Source organism: Macrotis lagotis, chromosome 3, assembly GCF_037893015.1.
Source record: "Macrotis lagotis isolate mMagLag1 chromosome 3, bilby.v1.9.chrom.fasta, whole genome shotgun sequence".
NCBI classification, from domain to species: Eukaryota; Metazoa; Chordata; class Mammalia; order Peramelemorphia; family Peramelidae; genus Macrotis; species Macrotis lagotis.
In genome coordinates, this window is record NC_133660.1 from 255,023,438 (window position 1) to 255,044,578 (window position 21,141).

At 41.2% G+C, this 21,141-nt stretch overlaps 1 protein-coding gene across 3 annotated transcripts in view; it reads right to left on the reverse strand.

Moving 5' to 3' along the window:
- MPPED2 (metallophosphoesterase domain containing 2) overlaps positions 1-13,603 on the reverse strand; it is a 205,449-nt gene extending 191,846 nt beyond the window's left edge. The window contains exons 1-2 of one of the 3 annotated variants that reach the window (XM_074230414.1): positions 13,038-13,581; positions 6,381-6,630 (exon numbers count right to left, since the gene is read on the reverse strand). In XM_074230414.1, coding sequence (XP_074086515.1) covers positions 6,381-6,508 — 128 coding nt within the window. In that variant the 5' untranslated portion in view covers positions 6,509-6,630; positions 13,038-13,581. Of the gene's footprint in view, positions 1-6,380; positions 6,631-11,987; positions 12,126-13,037 lie in introns of those variants that run through there. The other 2 variants (XM_074230415.1, XM_074230417.1) reach the window with 2 other exon arrangements.
- Positions 13,604-21,141: the final 7,538 nt, after the last annotated feature.

Here is a 21,141-nt window from a genome sequence, read left to right on the forward strand (position 1 = left end):
CAGGTCAGAGAGATACTTTACAGGTTTACATCTTTCCTATTTCATTTGGAGACCTAGAAATCAAGAGGATCTTTGATAATATCTAGTCTTACTCTCTCATCATAAGCCAACATAAGTTGGGGCAGCTAGGTGGCACAGTGGATAGAGCATCAGCCCTGGAGTCAGGAGGACTTGAGTTCAAATTTGACCTCAGACACTTAATGATTACCTGACTGTATGACCTTGGGCAAGTCACTTAACTCAATTGTCTTGCCAAAAAGATAAACTGACATAAGTGATGCAGAAGGCAGTGCCAGGAATTGCCTAAAATTATATAGCTAGTTAATAGCTGAACTAGAATCCAGTTCTCCAGATTTCCGATCCATCATCTTGCCAGACCAAGGAGGACCATTTGTAGGAAATTTGGGGACACGAGAGTGACTTCCATCACACTTTCAAGGTAAATTCCTCCCTTTCCCCAACACTGATAAGAAATGGAAATTTCTGTTCTGAAATTAGTAACTACAAAACTTAGAATTTTCTCTATAATTTCCTGCTATGATATTCATTTCCTTCTAATGGTGAAATACACTTGGAGAAACCCATATAGCTTAAAAGGCAGCAGTGCATGGCAATCCAAATATATATATGGAAAAAATATATACCTAAACATAGATATATGGACACATATGTTATATGTATATATGAGTGTATGCATTTGTGGGTTGTATATATTATCTAAAATACATGTATGTAATATGCATTTGCACACAAATATAAATGCATACATATTATAAAATATATGAATATGTGAATATATTTTAGATTTTATAACTATTTAATATAGCTATATATAAGAATATATATTTTCTGGGGTTTAATAAGTTCAAAGTAAGGAAATTTTCTTCCATATATACAGTTTATAAGTACCTTTTGGTCTTAGTTTTCCAAAGCAGTATCTTCCAGATTCCCAGGCCAACTCTGTAACCTACTATACCTACAGCTGGTACTAGAGAGTAATGATAGGAACTTATTTTGTGGAGTTGCTTCACAGTTTCTAAAACCATTTTCCTCACAAGCCTTATAAGTTTCCTCATGACAATTATAAGTAATATCCCCGTGTTATAGATGAGGAAATTGAGACTTAAAGAGGCTAAGATTCAAACCATTTCACTTGACCAGAAAATGTCAGATCTAGGATTTGAACGCGTCTTCCCTGACTGCAGTTTTAGAAAGTTTCTTAGGATACAATATTGTCTCCCTTAATTAGATGAATCCCAGGAAAGATGAGTTTATACACTATCAGGTCAAATTAGGTCTTCGTCAAGATACTAGGAAATCTGGAAATACTGTGAAGTCTAGCAATTTGAAATTTCTCTGAGAAAACAGGGTAATAGCTCTATTGATGGGTCTCTCAAGAAGAAGGCCTGAATACATCAAAAGAACCAATTTCTCATTAGCCCCTTATTCCACATAGAGCAGGATCCTGTTTCCATATATCAAATACCAAATGTCTTCATAAGACATTTTTAAATTTTTATTTATTTATTTATTTAAGGCAATGGGGAGCAGTGACCTGCCCAAGGTCACACAACTAGGCCATTAATAAGTATCTGAGGTCAGACCCGAACTCAGGCTCTCCTGACCCCAGGGCCAGCGCTCTATCTACTGCACCACCTAGCTGCTCCATAAGACATTTTTAAATTTAAATATTTTTATTTGCTTTTCCAACTACATGCAACAGTAGTTTTTACCAACCATTTTTGGGGCAAGTTTTTGAGTTTTAAAATTTTTTTTTCCCATCCTTCCTTCACTCCCCCCTCCCTCTGACAGAAAGCAATCTGATATAAGCTCTATATTTCTAATCATGCTAAACATGGATCAATATTGAACAGGTAGGTTCTTCCATGATGAAATGAATGTGAATAACAAGAATAATAACTCTTCTCACTACATCGTTCATTTAGAAAACTCTAGGAAAACCATAAGGATTGTACCCAAAGCATTGGGGTAGAGAGATGCATTGCACACTTTAACATGGCTTTTCATTTTCTTTCTGTAGGTAGTAGTGAATCATTTTGAAGGAGGAGGCAGAGAAGAAGAAGAGGAGGAGGAGGAGGTAGGGGAACAAGAAGAAAATGGAAGAGAAGGAGGATATTTTTCTCAGGCAAAATTCACGGAGCTTCAAGCTCAGTCCTCACCTTAATCTGCTTTGTAGACTAACAAGCATCCTCAGAATTAACCGAATGAGACACCCTACTACGCAGAAACATCCTAGTCTAGCTAAGCCAATAATTCACTTTTGAAACCAGAGTCTAACCTAGGGGAAGAAGTTTCCAGATACCAGTGGAGAGTTGGGGGGGGGGGTCGGGTGGGGATGGGGAAGAAATTATTAGAGACATTGGAACCTAGTTTCATTCCTGGTGCCCTGTCATAGCTATTCTTAGAACCCTCTTAACTATTTCTCCAGACATCAAGTATGAAGAGCTAAAGCATCCAAAATATTCCATGGAAAATGAAATACTTATGTTTCATAGATTTAGAGCCAGAAAGGACCATAGAGGTCATCTGGTCCAATACCCTCATTTTATAGATTTATAAGAAAGCCAAAGAAGTAGACTGTCTAGTCCGAGGTCACATAGTTAGTAAGATGAAGAACTCATATCCAAGTGGCAACTAGTTGAGGCAACTGGAGTTAGGAAGACTCATCTTCCTGAGTTTAAATTCAGCCTCAGACACTAAGTCACTGTGTGACTCTGGGTCAGTCACTTAATCCTTTTTGCCTCAGTTTCCACATCTGTAATATTTGCTGGAGAAGGAAATGGCAAACCATGGCAGTACCTCTGGCGAGAAAACCCCAAATGGGGTCACAGAGAATCAGACACAACTAAAATGACTCAACAATAACAACAAAGTGCAGCTATTCAAATTCAGGTCCATTGACTTCAGAGTTAGTAAAACTTCATTGGGACAAAGGAATATGTTTGGATATTGAGTTCTTCATAAATGCAGGATTAACCATTTCCAGAATTAAAATCAACACTCTCAATCAGGCATTTTTCTCAGTAATTTGTAGGAACACCAACTAAGAAAATAAAAAATCTAAAGTCTTAGGGAAATCTGGTCAATCATTTAATACCAATATGCAGCTGTGGACCTTGTCACACTGCCATGAAGATAAGAGACCACTACAAATGAAAACCTGTCATGTTACTTCTTTCTATATGAATAATCAAACAACCAGCTAATATCTATGGAACATTAATGTCATTCTCAGAAATATAGTTTCTGATCCAAAGTCAGAGCTGTAACCAGAAGTCTTTGTATGAGAGGAGGGGTAGGGTTTACTCCAGTTTCTACACTGTTGAACGATAGCCCACATTTTGAGGGATGGACAGAGATGTGGACACTGCAGGGATGTAGCCACTATAGGTAGCTATAGGGAAAGAAAACAAGTATCCTGCCCCAACTCCCCTCCCTCCCTCCCTGATGGTGCCCTTCATATCTTAACTTCTGTGCCCTGATGCAAAGCCTTATAACTCCACCCCAAAAGGACTTAAAATGTTGTAGTCAAAATACATGCTAGAATGAAATAAAACAAATATAATCTGCTGTATGTTTGTGTGTGTGCGTGTGTGTGTGTGTGTGCACACATCAAATGAGTGTTATATCTAGACAATAAGAGATCAAGGGAGAAAAACAACCTCAGAGGGATGAGATGGTCAAGAAAAGCTTTCTGAGGGAACAAAGAATTAGAATGGGTCTTGAATCAGGGCTAGAAATTAGGAAGGCCAAGAGAAACAGAAGAGAAGAGGGTGGAATTACACAGTACAGTGTGAAGGAAGGCATTTGAATATGGAAATTCACGGAGAATAGAGAAGTCTATATGGTTGTAGCTGAGGAAAGACTTGGGGTCATAGGAAGCCCTGAATGCTGATCTTAGAAGTTCATTATATAATGAAAAACCAACCGTGAATACTACAATTACAAACTCAATGTTTCCAGCAGCTAATAACTACACTACTGTCATTTGCAACAGATTAGACTAATTCTCAATTTAGATGAATCTCCTAAGGTGCTTAGTACTTTTACCAATCACAACTCAGGTCTCAGACATTTACTAGCTGTGTGACCCTGGATGAGTCATTTACCCCTCTATGCCTTAGTTTCCTCATCTGTAAACTGAGCTAGAGAAAGAAATGGCAAATCACTCTAGTATCTCTATTAGAAAGAAAACTCCTAAAGGAGCTACAGAGTCAGACACATCTGAAAAGAATGAACAACCAAATTACCTCTTGTTAAGAAGGATAGGGCTTTTAGCTGTAATTTTATTAGCATAAGGATCTTTCTGGTTAAGAAACTCTGTCTACCATTGCAGGTGGCACCTTTTCTACTACTTAGAAAATATCTATAGGTTCAGAGATTTGCACAGGATCACATGTCAGTGGCAAGATTTGAACCAAGACTCATCTGACTATGGAGTCCACTCTCTATCGACTCTTGCCTTTTATATTGGTTGAGGAAGGACAAATGAAAGGGAATCCTCAGATCTCAAGATCTCATTTGGTTTCCTTAAGCCAATTTCTAAGAGCTTTACCCAATTTCCTCATCCCTTAACATCCCTGAATGAGACTAGAGTGAACGAAATTCTTGCCTATTTTTGAATGAAGGATGCCAAATATATGCAAACCAGAGCTCTAATAAAACCCAAATTCTAAGACTTCTGCATATTATTATACCAGACATTAGAGGAAAAATGAATGATTTGGAAAATATGGTCCCCAAATCATATGAAGAAATCATGTAGAGTCCTAATCACTCATTTTACAGATAAGGAAACTGAGTCTCAGACATGTCAAATTGACCCAATGCCAGACAGATAATAAATGAAATGCTGGGACTTGGCCCTCCACCTTCTATTTCTATCTGTACTAGAACACTGATGTCTTATTCAGGAAAAAAAAAATAAAAACTAAATATCTAATCAATCAACTGTTGTGTTTGATCAGCCTGAACATTTTCCTACCAAAGGCAAAAATTAAACTATTTTCCATAATGACTTAAAAAACACTTCCGAATTAAAGAGACCCAAAATATTTCAAAATACACAGTTCTTGGGAAAGATTTTAATTGCAGTCTTTTTTTTGCAAGGATTTTTGCATGTGCCTGCTATTTTAGTCTCCTTGCTCTGCAGACATCTCATCACAGGTAATGGTGTCGGCTATGGAGATTATGCCCACAAAGCAAAATCTTTGATTCATACCAACTCTCCAGGGTCACAGAAAACACCTTTTTTATTTTCTTAGTGTGTCGAAGTTTAAACTGTTTTTTTTTAACTTTTTTTGTTTAAAGGCCAAGAAAAGCAAAGACTAAAAAAAGAGCTCAGAATTTAGACAGACCCCAAGTTTGATTTTACCCAGGGTAGCCTGGGAAGGCAAGCAGCTTTCTAACCTCTCTGATCTTGGCTAGACAACCATCTTTGAAGAGGTTCACTCCAACTTTGAATCATTCACATCAGACACAGTGGACATGAAACCTTGCCCTACCGAGATGGAAGCTCAGAACAGCTAAGGGGGATTCTGGAAGTTTAACTAAATCACCAGAACACAGCCAGGGGAGTTAAGGATGCCAGAGTTTGAAATTTCTCCTGACTCTGTTAAGTTTACAAGCCTAGGTCTCCCATATTAAATATTTAAGGATGAGAGTGGGGGCAGAAGGGGTCTGAGGAAAGAGTCCTTTCCTTTAGACTAACAGTTCCAGAATTCCCTAATCCTTTGTCCCCTTTATTGTCAGTAGAATGGGGCAGGCCATTCTTTTCTATTCACAAAAGAAAAGACAATGAATTCAGTAATCACTGGACTATTAGTTCCAATTAGACCTATTTCACAATTGAATGTAAAGGGGTACAAGGGGTCGGTAGCCTGGGAGGGAGAGGCTGGACTGGTTAAATGTTAAAGAAATACGCTGTTGTTGGGTTGGAGGGGTGGTAGAGTGGAGGAGTGGTGGGGAGGTGGGGTGATGGGGTGGAGGGGAAGCTTACACTTTACTGTGGATATCAAACTTCCATCCAGTCTTATTTCCAACAGAGGAGTTGTAGGCCCCTAGATAAGTCATCTATAATGCTCAGCTCATTCATCTGCCTAATTGCCTTTTAATAAATATTCCCCAGGGATGCTACAAGACTTGGGTAAGATAATACATAGGAAGGATATTGGGAGGGAAAAAAAAGGTGAAAGGTTGAAACTATTGATAACCAATCTGTTTTGCCTTATTTCATTCTCCCTGGAAAAAAAAGAACCCTGGGTCTTTTTTCCCCCTGAAAATTTTTGTTATTCGCTCTTTTTTTAAAAGTAGTTTTCTTTTCTTGAAAAATTAATAAAAAGACCAAGAGAAATACTTACATATGTACATGTGGAGGCTGGAATCTGCTCTGGTTGATGTTGTAGTGCGTGAAAGCCTGGGTTGGGTTAGAGCTGTACTCATCCACAGTGATGGTAACTTTGCCCTGAGAAGGGATCCCATGTGCCATCCTTCCTCCTTATAGTCATGAGCAATTCACAACTTTCCAGAGCAAAGGATGGAAGCAGGCATTGTGTGTTGCAGCCAAAAACAGGACCCGAAGAGCCACTTACTCATCAAGGCCGTGAGTTTCTGTAAGAAAAGGAAAAAAAGAGAAAAAAAAACAAAGAAACTTCACTGAAAAATCTTCCAACTTTGCCAGAGAGAAAAAACCTGCCCCAAATTTGGAGATTTCATGGAGACCTTTGGAAGTCAGCCTTGGGAATCTGGGTTAACTCTACACAAATACCACTTTTTCCAACTTATTTTTTCCCTCGAAGTCAATTTTGTGGGCTATTATTTAAAACAGGACACATGGCTGCAATCAGATCATCTCAAAGGTGAACCCAATCTTTCATTTTAATTGTGCCGCTCTATGAATTACCAATATGGGCACATTCACAAATGGGGGTGAACCAACTTTTTTAAAGGTTCATATTTTATGAGTCTCTTACTAATTTTTTTATTAGCCCTAAGATTTTATTAGTAAAAGAAACTCCCTCTATTAATGCAGATCAGCACCAGCCAGGCAATTTAACGATCTTACAGAGTTGCCTGGAGCTCCAAGAGGTTAAGGGACTTGCCCAGGGTCACACAGCCAGCATATCCCACAGGTGGAACAGGCCTTCCTAACTTTGAGCTCAGACTTCTATATCTTTAAGCTACATGGCCTCTCTTGTTTCTAAATATTTACATCCAACTGAAAACTCTGAAATTTCTAAAGTTACACCTTATTTACAAGTATTTGCACAGAAGACTTGCTTAAAAGACTTGTTCCTTATTGGATTAATTTCACTTTTTCTCTTAATATCTTGAAACTCAAAATTGCCCAAGAGTATATACAATAAAACAATGAATGGAAAATGTGATATCATTTTTATTTAGATAAATGTGTGTAAATATACACACATATAAAAATACTTGGGCCCATTTATGTATACTTATCTTGTATGTATGCTCGCATGTGTGCTGTGTACTAATTTCAACCTTGAAGGAAATAGGCAACTCAGTTAAATAGTGGGGATGGCATGCTTGCTGCCATTCCCCATATAGTAATATATATGCTTCTTGCTATAAAGATATGTAGGATTTTGTTAAGCTAATGGGAATGCCATGGGCTCACTCAGCAGGAAATTAAAATACACCCATGCTTTGTCCACCTCTTGGAATGCACCAGTCACCTAGGTTCTCTGAAAAGTTGTGTGTGTGTGTGTGTGTGTGTGTGTGTGTGTGTGTGTGTGTGATTTAAAGAACTTAATTCTTGTGCTACCTAATTGGCTGTTGCTTATATACACTTGAGGAGAGAATGAAGAAATACCTCTAAACTGATCATTTTTGTCTAAAATGTTGATATATTATGAGAGGCTATCAGAAAGAGGATCTGTCTGTATTTTTGGCTCAGAGATGGGTAGATATATTTTCACAATGCAATGAACTGCACCAAACTCTTGAGATGGTTCAGAGCTCCAGACCAAACAGACACACAGACACACACAGAGACATAGACACAAACGAGGCAGCATTTTCTAAGGGCAAGACGCCTTCTACTTGTTCTAAGCTCCTCAATTCAAAACGTGTTTGCCATGTGTTTCATTAAAGCTTCGGCAGTCTTTGCTGGAATCTAAAAAAATAATATTTAGAATGCTAAGATTGGATTTAAATTTGGCATAGAACACCTCAAACACCCTGCAAAAGGCAGATGGTTTGCCATAGGCCATTTATTTTATTATTTTACAACCCCAGGCCTGTGTAGCCTTCCATATGCTATCTGGGCTAAGACATTCCACAGCATTCCACTCAAATCATTTGCCTCCTTCCTATTAGCAAGGCCGGCTAAATAACATCCACCTTGCCTGCTCTGCTAATAGGCAACCACAGTGTCCCTGCCAAGAAATGAATCACTTGTGACTTGGCATCTTATAGGGACCATCATCTCAGGGCTCTCTCTCTCTTCTCTGTTTTTGTCTCACTTTCTCTCTCTCTCCGTCTCTGTCTCTCCTCTTTCTCACCCTCTCTCTGTCTCTCTTTCACTCTTTCACTTCTTTGTCTCTTTTTTCTGTCTTCTCTCTCTGTGTGTGTGTGTGTGTGTGTTTCTCTATTTCAATCTCTTCTCTTTCTCTCTCTCTCCCCTCTCACTTCTTTCTCTCTCCATCTCTGTCTCTCTCTCTCCTCTCTCCCTGTTTCTGTTTCAGTCTCCTCTCTCTGTCTCTCTTTCCCTCTCTGTCTCTGACTCTCTCACTTCTTTCTCTCTTTCTTTCTTTCTTTCTTTCTTTCTCTTTCTCTCTCTCTCTGTTTCAGTCTCCTCTCTCTCTCTCTCTCTCTCTCTCTCTCTCTCAATCTGTCTCTCTGACTCTCTCACTTCTTTCTCTCTTTCTGTCTTTGTCTGTCTCTTTCTCCCTCTCTCTGGGTCTCTGTCTCTCTCCCTCCCTCTCTCTTTGTGTATCTCTGTCTGTGTCTCTCTGCTAACCTTCCAATTTGCTCCTTGGGTCTTTGTGGAGCACCGACTAAAAGACCCACCAGTTTCCGACTCCAGTTTTGGTCCCTCTTGGTGTGATGTAAGAGATGCAGAAGCACTGCTTACAAATGATAATGTCGCCAGTCTCCATACCAAGTTTGCAGCTGTTTCCTTAACTTCCCGTCACAATTATATTTTACTGTTATTTTGCATAACAGTAACACACAACACCTGCTTGAAATTGCAGTCCTCCTCTAAGTACTGTAATTCTCTTTTGAGATACAAAGTAGGAAGACGCTATGCAGGGAGAAGCTGTCTAATTGCACTGTACTACGGCAAAGTAAATACAAATGGAAACATCTTCCTGTTACAAAAATGACTGTCATTAAAAAGAATGTTAGCCATCAAAGCTCAGAGGAGGAAAAAAAATACACATTTTCATACTGTGGAAACTTAGTGCTTGCATAAATTAAAGAGTGGTAGGAAAATGACATGCAATTCTTATTCCTCACCATCAACTCCTATTGTGTAACCTCCAGCATGTAAAGAGGCAAAGGAAGACCCTCATTTCTGCTCAGACTCCCAAGACCTTTGAATAAACCAGTCTGGTTTCCTAAGTCCAAGAAACAGCTGAAATGTGACATCTATTTCCTGGGGAGGTAACTTACTAATTAAAATAAATTATACATAGCTTTTTAAAATATTTAGGAAGCAGCCTGCAGTCGTTACGGCATCCCCTACCCCTTCTAGTCTCTAACATTTTAAAGGTGCAAAGAGAGATAACTTAGATGAAACAGAAATCATTTGCCCTCTTTCAAAGGGGGAGCAGAATCCTGACTTCACCTCCACCATCTTCCTCTGATGGGTGAACATTTGTAAATTCCCGGACCTCTGCCCTCGTGAGCCAAATAGAACATCCTTTCATTAGCACAAGCAAGACCATGGAACTAGCAAAGGCTGAACGGGTGGCTACAGACTCATTTGAATTTGTCTCCACTGTGTTCTTTTTTTCCAGTGTCTTATCAGAACAGTGCACCTGCAGCGTCTATCTCCTTTAATCTGGAGTCCTTTGAAGAGGAGTGTCAGACTGAGGCAGAAGGGAAGACTTCAAAACTTTCACAGATACCCTTACAGACAGCAGAGAAAAGCCTTATTTCTACTCCCCCCTCCTCCCCACTCCCAAACAACTGTGCATTCACCCTAGCATTCACCTCAGCACCCTCCGATGGGACCATTTTCTGGAGAACTCAGAAGCAGAAACAGAGGCCATCTCCCATTTCAGGATTGTATTAAAAGTTATTATTGGGATTGTTACAATATTAACCAATATATTTATAAAGCAGATGCATCCAAATAGCAGATTTTTGCCCTTTTTTACCCACTTAAGGACAGCCAACATTCATTTTGTCCCAACTAACGCATCCAACCAGCCCCCCCCCCACCAAAAGTAAAACAGGCGTTTAAGTCAGTAATTCTAAAACAAAATAAGGGGGGGGGGAAAGTGCAGACACTGCCAGAATCCTTGTGCTGGTGCCTACTTGGTTATCTCTCTTAAAAAAAAACCCATCTAAAGTCTATTTCCTATTTCCTAGATAGTAGCTACTTTTATTCTTTGGTAATTCAATGAGGAATATTCATTTTCAGGAATCTGATCAGGAGCTCTTTTAAAAGTCTTCGAGGAATAAACACAATTTAAATAAAGGTTCAACACCCCCACCCCCCAAAAAACAACCCTTTTTACTCAGGAGACCAATATGATCAGTGACAAAAAGAATTAAAACTTTGAGCACTGTACCTGTGCCAGACTGACAAGGGAGTTGTTTCCCCCCTTTTTCCCCCTCACTAGAATGTCAGAGGGGGAAGAGACCAAGCAAAATCCGGAGACTGTTAAGCAACTTTCTCCAGGATTTTCCCCAGCCCACTTCAGTCCCTTTTTCTTTTCTTTTCTTTCTTTCTTTTTTATCTCTCTGGGCTCTACAATAAGATTCTCACCAAGGATGCTTTCTCTCCTTCTCTAGGGAAGCGATCATAGTTGGAGAAGCAAAAAGTTAGAGCCGGTGAGGGGTCCCAAAGCTTTCTCCCCCATCCCTCACTCCTGCACACACACACACACACACACACACACACACACACACACACACGCCCTGAATTTGTGTCCAACGCTAGAGTCACCATTGATATAGTTGGCGATATTTTTGAATAGAAAGGGAAAAATCTCAGAGTTGAGGATTTGGGTAAGATTTAAAATCTAGAACTTAAAAGGAGAGGGCAGCCTGTCCCATGACCCCAAGAGTGCATCCATGCACACACACACATGCACACACACACACGCACACACACCCCACCTCCTCTACGGGTTCACGTCCTGCTAATCCTGTCTACAGCTCCCCCTTGCCTTCCTGGTGAGCAGTCGCTGGCTGCTGCCGCCGCCGCCGCCGCCGCCGCTGCTGCCGCTACTGCTGCCCCTGCTGCTGCCACTACGGTCGCTGCCACCCTGCTGCACTGGACTCCGCTGTTGGGTGACTGCTCCTTTTTCCTTCCTTTCTCTCTCTCTCTCTCTTTCCCGGTCCCAGATTGATTGATTGCCCTCCGCACCCAATAGCTCTGACACCCACCAGCCCCGGTTTTCTACTAAGCCCCCTGCCCACCCCACCCTCCTCGGGTCCCCCTCCCACAACGTTCCGTCTCCCCAGCGGTCTCCACTTTGGGTTGGCATCCTCCCCATGGCCAATCCCGAGTCGGCCCTCGCCAGAGCCCCCCGGGGCCGCCGCCGCCGAGGCCACCACCACCACCACCAACCGCCGGGGCGCCTCGCCTGGGTCCGAGGATCCAGGATGCGGGGGGCGCCCCGAGGAAGGGCCCTTTGCGGAGGGGCTAAAGGGCCGGAGGGAGGGTGGCCAGCTTCCTGGCACTTAAAGTTTTCCCCTCCAGTTTGGGCTCGTCCTCAGGCTCTCCGCAGCAAGGCACCTTTTTCCTGGCCCAGATTCAGACTTACATGTGATGGGGGTCGGAGGTGGGGTCGGAGGGGAGAGATGACTTAGGTTCTGTAGGAGCTGACCCCGCGGGAAGGGGGGACCCCGGATCCTCCAAGCCTTTGTGTCGCTGATCTCATCCCCCCCCACTCCCACCCCGGTGTCTCCACCTCCCCTTTACGGGAGGAAAAAAAAAAAAGCCTAATTGCCCTTTGCACCTCCTAGGCCGCAAGACCCTGGGTTTGCCAGGCTGCCGAAGCCCCGGCGTGCCCGGCGGGGACCCTCCGCTCGCAACTCCACTTTCGGACTCCTAAGCCGCGATCCTGGGCGATTTTGACTTTTCTCCCCCCCTCCCCACCCCCACCCCCCGCTGTGCTGGTTCCAGCACCCGCGAAGGGGGCGGGGGAGGCGGCGGAGGAAGGAGCGAGGTTAGGGCGGAGGGGAAAGGGCGAGGAAACACACAGACACACGCACCCGAGCCCCGGGGACCCCCGGCGGGCGCGCACAGCCCCCCGCTCCCGGGCTCGCGGCTCCCGGGCAGGCGGCTTCTCGTCCAACTGTACTTTGCAGCCCCCTCCCCGGCCGCGCCGCCGCCGCCGTTGCCTTGGTCTCCGGCAAACACAATGCACCCCGGCCTAGCCGGGCCGTGCTCTAACATCCTCACCCCGAGACTTTCTAGTAAACAGGCGGCCGAGCCAGCATCCCCACCCCCCGTCTCCGCCGCCGCCGCCGCTGCCCCGGCCGTGCCACCCCCGGCAGGAGAACGCCACCCTGCAGAGGTCGGGCCGGGGGGCGGGGGGCGGCAGCGCCTAACACGAATTGCCCCGAGCCCCGGCCCGGCTCGTTCCCAGTCAGAACCCCGCACTCAAGGCGCCTTATTGTTATTATTTGAAAGAGCAGCCGCTGCCTGGCGCCCCCAGCCAGCCGAGCCTCCGCTGGCTCATGACAAGGCACCTCTAACCCGCCGCTTTGTGTGCCTCGTTTCTGCCCCTTGCCTTCCTCCGATGCCACCCCTCCCTCCCCTCCTTCCCCGATCCCTCCCTCCCACCAGCCCTCCGAGCCGGGTACATTACCTTTCTCCGGCGGGGCTGTGGGTCTTGGAGATGCCTTCAGTGCTCGGGAAGGAGCCGATCCATCGGGGACTTGGAGAGAGCTGCTGAGAGAGAGGGAGAGAGAGAGAGAGAGAGAGAGAGAGAGAGAGAGAGAGAGAGGGAGAGAGAGAGGGAGACAGGAGCTGGGGAGGTGGAGGTTGGGGAGGCAGGGCAGAACCTTCGACCCTGGAGGTCCCACCGGCCGGGCTGGCGTGGCAGGGAGAGGGAGAGAGGGAAGGAGAGCAGCCTCGATCTGAGGAGAAAGAGAGAGAGAGAGAGAGAGAGAGGGAGAGAGAGAGAGAGGGAGAAGGAGGGCGAGAGGCAAGCTGGAGGAGGGAGCAGAGCAGTGCAGTGACAGGGACTGCCACTGGGGTCAAGAGAGCAGAGCACCAGGAAACAGGGCGGCCAAGGAGCTGTGTGTGCGTCTGTGTGTGTGTGTGTGTCTGTGCATGTGTGTCTGTGTGTGTCTGTGTGTGTGTGTGTGTGTGCGCAGACACCCAGACTCACACACGCCCCGCCAGCTCCTCCTGCAGACTCCCACTTCACTTCCCCCCTCTAGGAGAAGGGGGCCAAGGCTTGCCTCGGCCCAAGTCAGGCTGGAACCTGAGGGAAGACAAGGGGAGGGGAAAGGGCTGCAAAGGAGAGAAAGGCAAGGAGCGAGATCTGCTCTCTGGTGGCTCAGGTCAAAGGAGGCAGGAGGCCGCTGAGCAGCAAATTCATCATCTGCAGCAGCAGCAGCAGCAGCAGCAGCAGCAGCAGCAGCAGCAGCAGCAGCGTGGTTATTCTAATAAAAAAAATAATCACCAGGGCGGGAAATGATCTGGAGGGGGACATAAAGACAATTCGCCCTTCCCCACCCCATGGGTATTTTCTGCAAAGAAAACAGCCAGCTATGGCCTGACTCTGGCTTGCCAGGCCCCTTGGCACCTCCCTGGTCCACGGAGGCTTCTACTGGGGCTGCTGAGGGGCTTAAGCAATACCGGGATAAATGAAATAGGCTGCAATTCCTCTCCGATCTGCTGCTCTGAAGTCTTACCTTGTGGAAGGGCGGCTTCCCTTTCTCGACCCCTTTCCAACATACACACACACACACATCTCTTTTTGTGTGATCCTGGGATCTTGATGTGGGTAGCATTTTTCTCCATGAAGAAAATGAGGCGAGAGAGGGGAAAACGGATCTCTATATACACCTACACTACTATTTGTACACATATGCACATATATGTTTATGTATTAATATATTTTTAGGAAGAAATATTTTTTCCAGTGGCAGAATTTACATCAAGATCACAATTAGGAAGGGGAGAGACTGAGAGTCGAATTATTCCCACTTTTGCATCTTGGAGACTATTTTCCTCCTTCATTCATAATCCCTTGGGGGGAAAAAGGCAACTTAGAAGTTTTCATGGCTACATTTTTTTTAAAGGAAGACTTTCAGATTTGCAAGCAAATAATAGAAAAAAGGGAAAAACAACCCCCCCCCCCAAACTAATGAAAACCTGAACATTAGAGGAAAAGGGAGAAAACATTCTTTGGAAACTTGGATGATCAGGGCTGCCTGTGAAAGATGAGTTGGCCCTGTGATGTGATGCCATTGTCAGAGCTGATGATTTGGATGACAACCAGGTCTTCTAATTCGTTTCCTGAAGTCAGACTTTAAGATCTAGATGTTCTCCAGGGGGAAATCCAACGTATGTGTTGGTGAGAGAAGTGTGCTAAGTATACTATATGACAACTGACCAGACATACAGCAGAAATTATTGCCCCGGAAAATAAAAGGGAACCTTGTCAACCTAGTGTCTATGGCCTTCAGCTGTGAGATGAATTTGTTTTCAGGTTCACTTTGGGGGTGGTGTAACCACCAGTGAAAAGATCAGACTTCACCTGCAAAAAGCACTCATAAAGAGGAAATTCCCTGCCTTAGAGCTAAGGGAAAATTATCATAATCTCCATCCTTTGTACTGAGGTGAAGGGGGAAATAATCCTCACATGGCTGGCAAAACCAGAAATTATGCTTATTTGGTTTTTTTTGCTTTTTGAGTGTTTTTGTTTGTTTCTTTGGAGGGGTGTTGGTTGATTTACAATTACATGAGAGTCAAAGTTTCAACACTGTCAAATTTGGTTGGAATTGAAAGTGTATTTGATTTTTTTCTGGCTGGTATAAACTCCAAGAACCAACAGAGCAGGACACCAGACTACCCTAGGTAGGTGGGTTTTTTTACTGTTGTTTTTTTTACAGACTATTAATGAATGAACTTTTGACTGTATTCATGTTTTAGAAGAAATGCTCAAGGTGGGTCTTTGCATGTTAGGATGTGTGTGTGTGTGTGTGTGTCTGTTTATGTGTGTAGCAGATCCCTTATATCCTATTAAAGGAACAAACTAGAGTGACTTTTTGTTTGACTTATTCTTTCCCCAGAAAAAGGATCAGTTAAAAAAATTGTCATCAATTTTGTTTTTTAAACTCACTCAAAACATTCCAACTAATTTGTTCATATAGCTCCAGAGAAAGACATATATAGAAAAATATATATATATATACATACATGAGTATTGTGTGTGGATATATATTTATGTAGATAAATATCTGGATATATGTGTACACACATACATCCATATAATACATATAAAACTATTATGTAAGAATCAAGTACAATGATAATATTACTTTCTGGTTATTAGCTAATATTATGCAAAGATTTTTTTAAGGTTTAATAAATCAAGTGAATGAAATTTTAATCAGATGGTAAATTATTTTTAATTTGATTTCTATTTGAAAAAATTTAAGGAAAAAGAAAATTTAGCAACATGCCATATTTAGGTAGATGCTCATCATGGAAAAAGTAGTAAGACTTCATTTTCTTCTCCTCTGATACAAATAGTGTTTATTTGTATCAGTAAAACAAAATATTGACCATTCATTTAGAAGATGAATTTGGAGTTTGTACAGGTTACTTTAAAACACACATACACACACACAGACACACACACACGTAGGCACACATCCAGAATATGAAGAGAATTAGGTGAATGAACCCTAACAGTAAATGAAGGGCAGTAAAATGTGTGTTGAAATAGACTTGGATAGAGCATGCAACAACTAAAACTATACGGGGTGAAGGCTTAATAGAACATGTATAAGTTATTTAAACTGTACTGTATTTCAGTTGCTGATTTTTTAAAAATAGGTTCTACAACCGAGCGATAACATTTTTACATATGATTCTGTTTTTATTATTTATAAATAATACCTAGAAATATTTTTCTAAAAGTCAAATGCCAGTGCAAATCATCTCAATTGTATCCTTATAAGGAACCTAGTTTAAACTTGCATTCGTAAATCTGATTGAAGTCCTGGAAAGTGATTCCTGGTATCCTAATTCGGTATCTTTTAAACCATCCTAGGAATTTCATTCAGTAGTGAAAACAGTAGAGAGCTGGATAGGAAACTTGGGGGTTGAATCTGAAGAATTATATTGAAAGCTCTTTGGCCTTTGGTTTTCAGTAACTACACTTCACCCCTCAGTTCCTCCAACAATCTTAGACTATTGCACAAATGAATTCAAACTGAGTCCCATCTTCTGTTCTTAGTCTTCTGACTGACATTTTCACTGAAATCATTGGACCTGCAGAATCAAATAGAGAAGGCAGCCTCTCTGCTTTTCTTGCCTAGTAACTAATCTACATTTTTCTAAAGGCCCAGAATAATGGTTAATCTCCAAAATGGAGGCTCCTAAAATCCAAAAGAAATAAGAGTCCATGGGCATAATGCATTAAAATAAGGATTCATTTCTAATGTTCTTTCTTTCATTTTCTGTCTTTTTTCTTTCTTTCTCTTTCGTTCTTTTTTCATTTTTGCTTTCTTACTTTTTATCTTCTTCCTTCACTCCTTCCTTTTTCTTCTTTCCTTCCTTTAAATGACTCATTAACTTCTCTCTTCATTTCTTTCTCTCCCTTCCTTCTTCCCTTTCTTTCCTCCTTCCTCTCTCTCTTTTCCCTTTTCTTTCTTTCTTTCTCTTTCTCATCTTTTTATCTCAATTTCTTTATTTCCTTCTTTTTTCTTTCCCTTTCTTTGTATCTTTCCTTCCTCTCTCCCTTCCTCCCTTCCTTCCTTTTTCTTTCTTTCATTCTCCCTTCCTTTCCTTCTCCCTTTCTTCCTTTCTTTCTCTCCCTCTTTCTTTCTTACCTTATTTCTCTCTTATTTTCTATCTTTCTCAATTTTTTATTTCCTTCTTTCTTTTCTTTTTCTTTGTCCCTTCCTTCCTTCCTTCCTTCCTTCCTTCCTTCCTTCCTTCCTTCCTTCCTTCCTTCCTTCCTTCCTTCCTTCTTTCCTTCCTTCCTTCCTTTATCTCTCCAAGGAACTAATGGTGCCTGTTTCTTTGATATTCCCATGATGTTTACCTAGCCTGATAATTCAAGCATAATATGTGCTAATACATGTTGAACAGATGAATAAATGAAGTATCCAATCAAACTATAAAAGAAAAAATCATTTCTGTTCTACTAGTTTGAAAAAGGTATTCTTTTTTAAAAGTTCAACTTAAAGATATCTTTAGAACATTATCACATGATACTGGACAAATACACACTCTTTTTCTTTCGCAAAAAGTATGATTTCAGAATTTTCACCCAATGTCTTTGCAAAAATATCATCATGTATAATACCGAGACTCAGAGGGGAAAGTGGGGAAAAAAAACCTTTTCACACAGTCGAAGGAAAGGGAAGATTTGTCTCTTTCCCTTAGAGGCAGCCATTTAAAAAAAAAAAACCTCTGACTACCACAAGTGTTTTTTATGATGTGTAATATCTTTGGCAGTATGCAAAAAGAGGGGAGGGAGGACAGACATACTATTTGAAGTTTACAAGGGTAGCCTTGCCAATAAATACACATCAAAGGAACTTGTATGGTTTGTTCAGTTCTTTAAGGAATCTTCCAGAATTCCTCAAATAAATAAAATATTCTGCTCTCTTATACTCAGTCAGCTAATGTGGGACACGAAACTGATTTTGGTTAACTTGTTAGTGTAATCATACCACATCCATAGTTGATGTGTAAAAAAAGTTTCAATGATAAATGCACTAGGAAAAAAAGATTGAAATTATATTTCCAAAACATCATCTCATCAGGAGTTCGAGGGTTGAATTGAACTAGGCAAAAGAAGGTGAAATACTTTATATTTGTTTGCCAAAAAAATACCCATTTGTAAAATGGTGACCAAATTACAATACTTAGTACTTTTTTGAAACTCATTGAGCTAATAGATAATATGTTTCAATCAATAAGTATTCTTCGTGCCCACAATATGTCACGCTATGTACCAACTGTCTAAAGATAATTAAAATCACTGCTGGAGCTGATTAAGAATTATTTTGTTGTTGTTTTTAAAATAATCATGGAGACAGTTACATGCTACCTTAAAGTTTGCAAAGTATGCACACACAAATACATATAGCCACATGTATAGAACAAATATATATTATTAAGTGTGTTTTATATTATTGATATATACATCTAGTATATCCTTAAAAGATCAAGATTTTAATTTAGGATGGACCTTTGTTGTTGTTCAGTCATTCCAGATGTTTCATGATGTTTTGGGATTTATTGGTGAAGACCCTGGAGTAGTTTACCATTTTGTTCTCCAGCTAATTTTACGGATAAGGAAACTAAGGCAAACAGGGTTAAGTGATTTGCCTAGGGTCACACAGTTAGCAAGTGCCAGAGGACAGATTTGAATTCAAGAAGATGATTCTTCCTAACTTCAGGTCTGATATCTATCCACTGTACCACCTGGTGTTACTGGTATCAATAAATTCTTATTGGGCCTGCCATATTGGTTATATGTCCAACTGATTTAAGTAGCACAATTTAGACAGAGCTTTGGATAATTTTGCCATTATAGAGGGAGTTACTTTCTTTGAAACATATGCCAAAATAATCTAATTAGGAAACAAAACAACAGAAAGCCTAGAAAGACTTAGAAAATGTTTTGTTTTTCCAGTTTAAGAAATCCATTCATTGCTTCACACAAATTGCTCAAATGTTCACTGCATGCCAGTTACGATTTAGTTACTGGAGATATATAGGCAATCATCCTTTGCCCTCAGGGAGTTTCTATTCTACTAGAAAATAAGAAACATATAAATTCTTTTGATCCGAATTTTTCCTTTTTTTATTCAAAGGAAAAACATCATTCGCCAATCAGTATAACAAGAGGGACTGGACCCATGATTCCACTGATAAAGGTAGCTAGCTCCCCATAAGGAAATTCTCTCTACCAGTACAAAGGAATACCTTCTCTGCAATCTGCAATTTGTGCTTTTAGACAGTTCTTTACCTGGTTCAGCGAACAAAATAACTTATTTTATTTTTAAATACACTGATAAATCTATTTCATCAGAACTAGTTTCCTTTGGCATTCCAAGTATGTTATTTAATGGATTTTAAAAAACGGCATTCTGTGAAGGGAATTATAGACTTTATCAGACTTTTGGGGGTTGGGAGGGCAGTCCATGACTCAAAGAAAGATGATGACCCTCTTTTTGAGAGTTACCTAGGACACTAAGAGTTTAGGGGATGACCCAAGGCTACACAGCCATTGTGTATCAAAGGCAGGACTCTGCTTGGAGATGCTAAGTGAATAAAATTAAAAACCCATTTGTTCATTTTATTAACCTGTTTTTAACTAGCTTACTTTTCAATAAAGCCCTTATGAAAGAAGGTCTATGCACAACTAGATTTTGGTCCAAACTGAGATGGGAGGTTGCAGTTGGAAAGGACTAGGGAACAAATTCACCTGTTCAACTCCTCTCTGGCAAACCTCTCCAGTCCTTTTCTCCATCTGGTCATTCCAGTATTACCTCCAAGCCATCTGCTCTCTGTCATTCAAACAGCTCTTAAGATATTGCTGAGGCTATGCAGCCTTCCAAGAACAATCCAAGGGGTGGTTGACCATATCATCTAATCCCACCCTGTTCAAACAGGTAACATAAGATCATAGCAATGAGGAAGAAACTTTAGAGCTCATCTGTTCCAATTGCCTCTTTTTTTAACAGAACTAGAAAGCAAACATAAAAGGAAAACAGCATACGTATTCCAGGTTTCTTTCTCCAAGTTTGGGTCCTTTTCCATTACAACATACACCAATGTCCCATCTTTATCTACTCATTCCCAGCAATGGATATAGATTTCTTTAGACATGTGGTTTAGAGATATAATTATTCTTAACTTAGGCAATGTACAATATTCGATCTCCTATTTATTTATGAAGTTGTTCATTCACTACTCAATGAACTAGATGGAGTTGAAGAACGTGTTGTCGTCGAATTCTCTGCTCACATCACTGATGCTTCTTTTGTACCTTAAACTCTAGTATCCTATGCAACTACATAATTCATTAATTTTTCATTGAAGATGTGTTTCAAAGAAATAGAAATAATGTTATGAAACCATGATTTCATAAGCACCTACTTTGTTTGCACTAGGCAAGAGGAATAGAAATACATGAAGTTATTACCTCTCCTCAAGAATCTTGCAATATCCTATCGAGGATACAATTATTCATGGATTAATAAAAGCAGACCATAGCTAAAATAAATGAAAAATGGGGACCACTAACAACCAGGGGAAACCAAAAGGTCCCTTGAAAGAAGTAGCACTTGAAAAGGGGTTAGAGCAAGGAGCTGAGATAAAAGATATGAATGGAAGAAAGAAAGCACCCCACACATGAAGGACAGTCTGGGCAAAAGCCTAGAGGTGGGGGATGAAATGTTAAATAGATGAAAAAACAGGAAGCATAGGCATTAATTGCCACATGATTCTGGCTGTACTTCACTTTTGTCCCCTCAACCAGACTTGAGCAATTCAACCCTTGATGAACCCACAACTAAGAGATGGGTCCTTTGTTTCTTAGTAGTAGTGGCTTTGCCTGTTATAGTAACTTTCATTCTGCTTTATAAAACTAAACATCCTAGCTATAGAAGAAAATATTAGAACTAATTTGACTTTTAGACAATGAAAAACGCATTTTGAAACTTTAATTGTGCCTTCCTGCATTTTTGCAATGCCCTTCACTGATTGCTTTT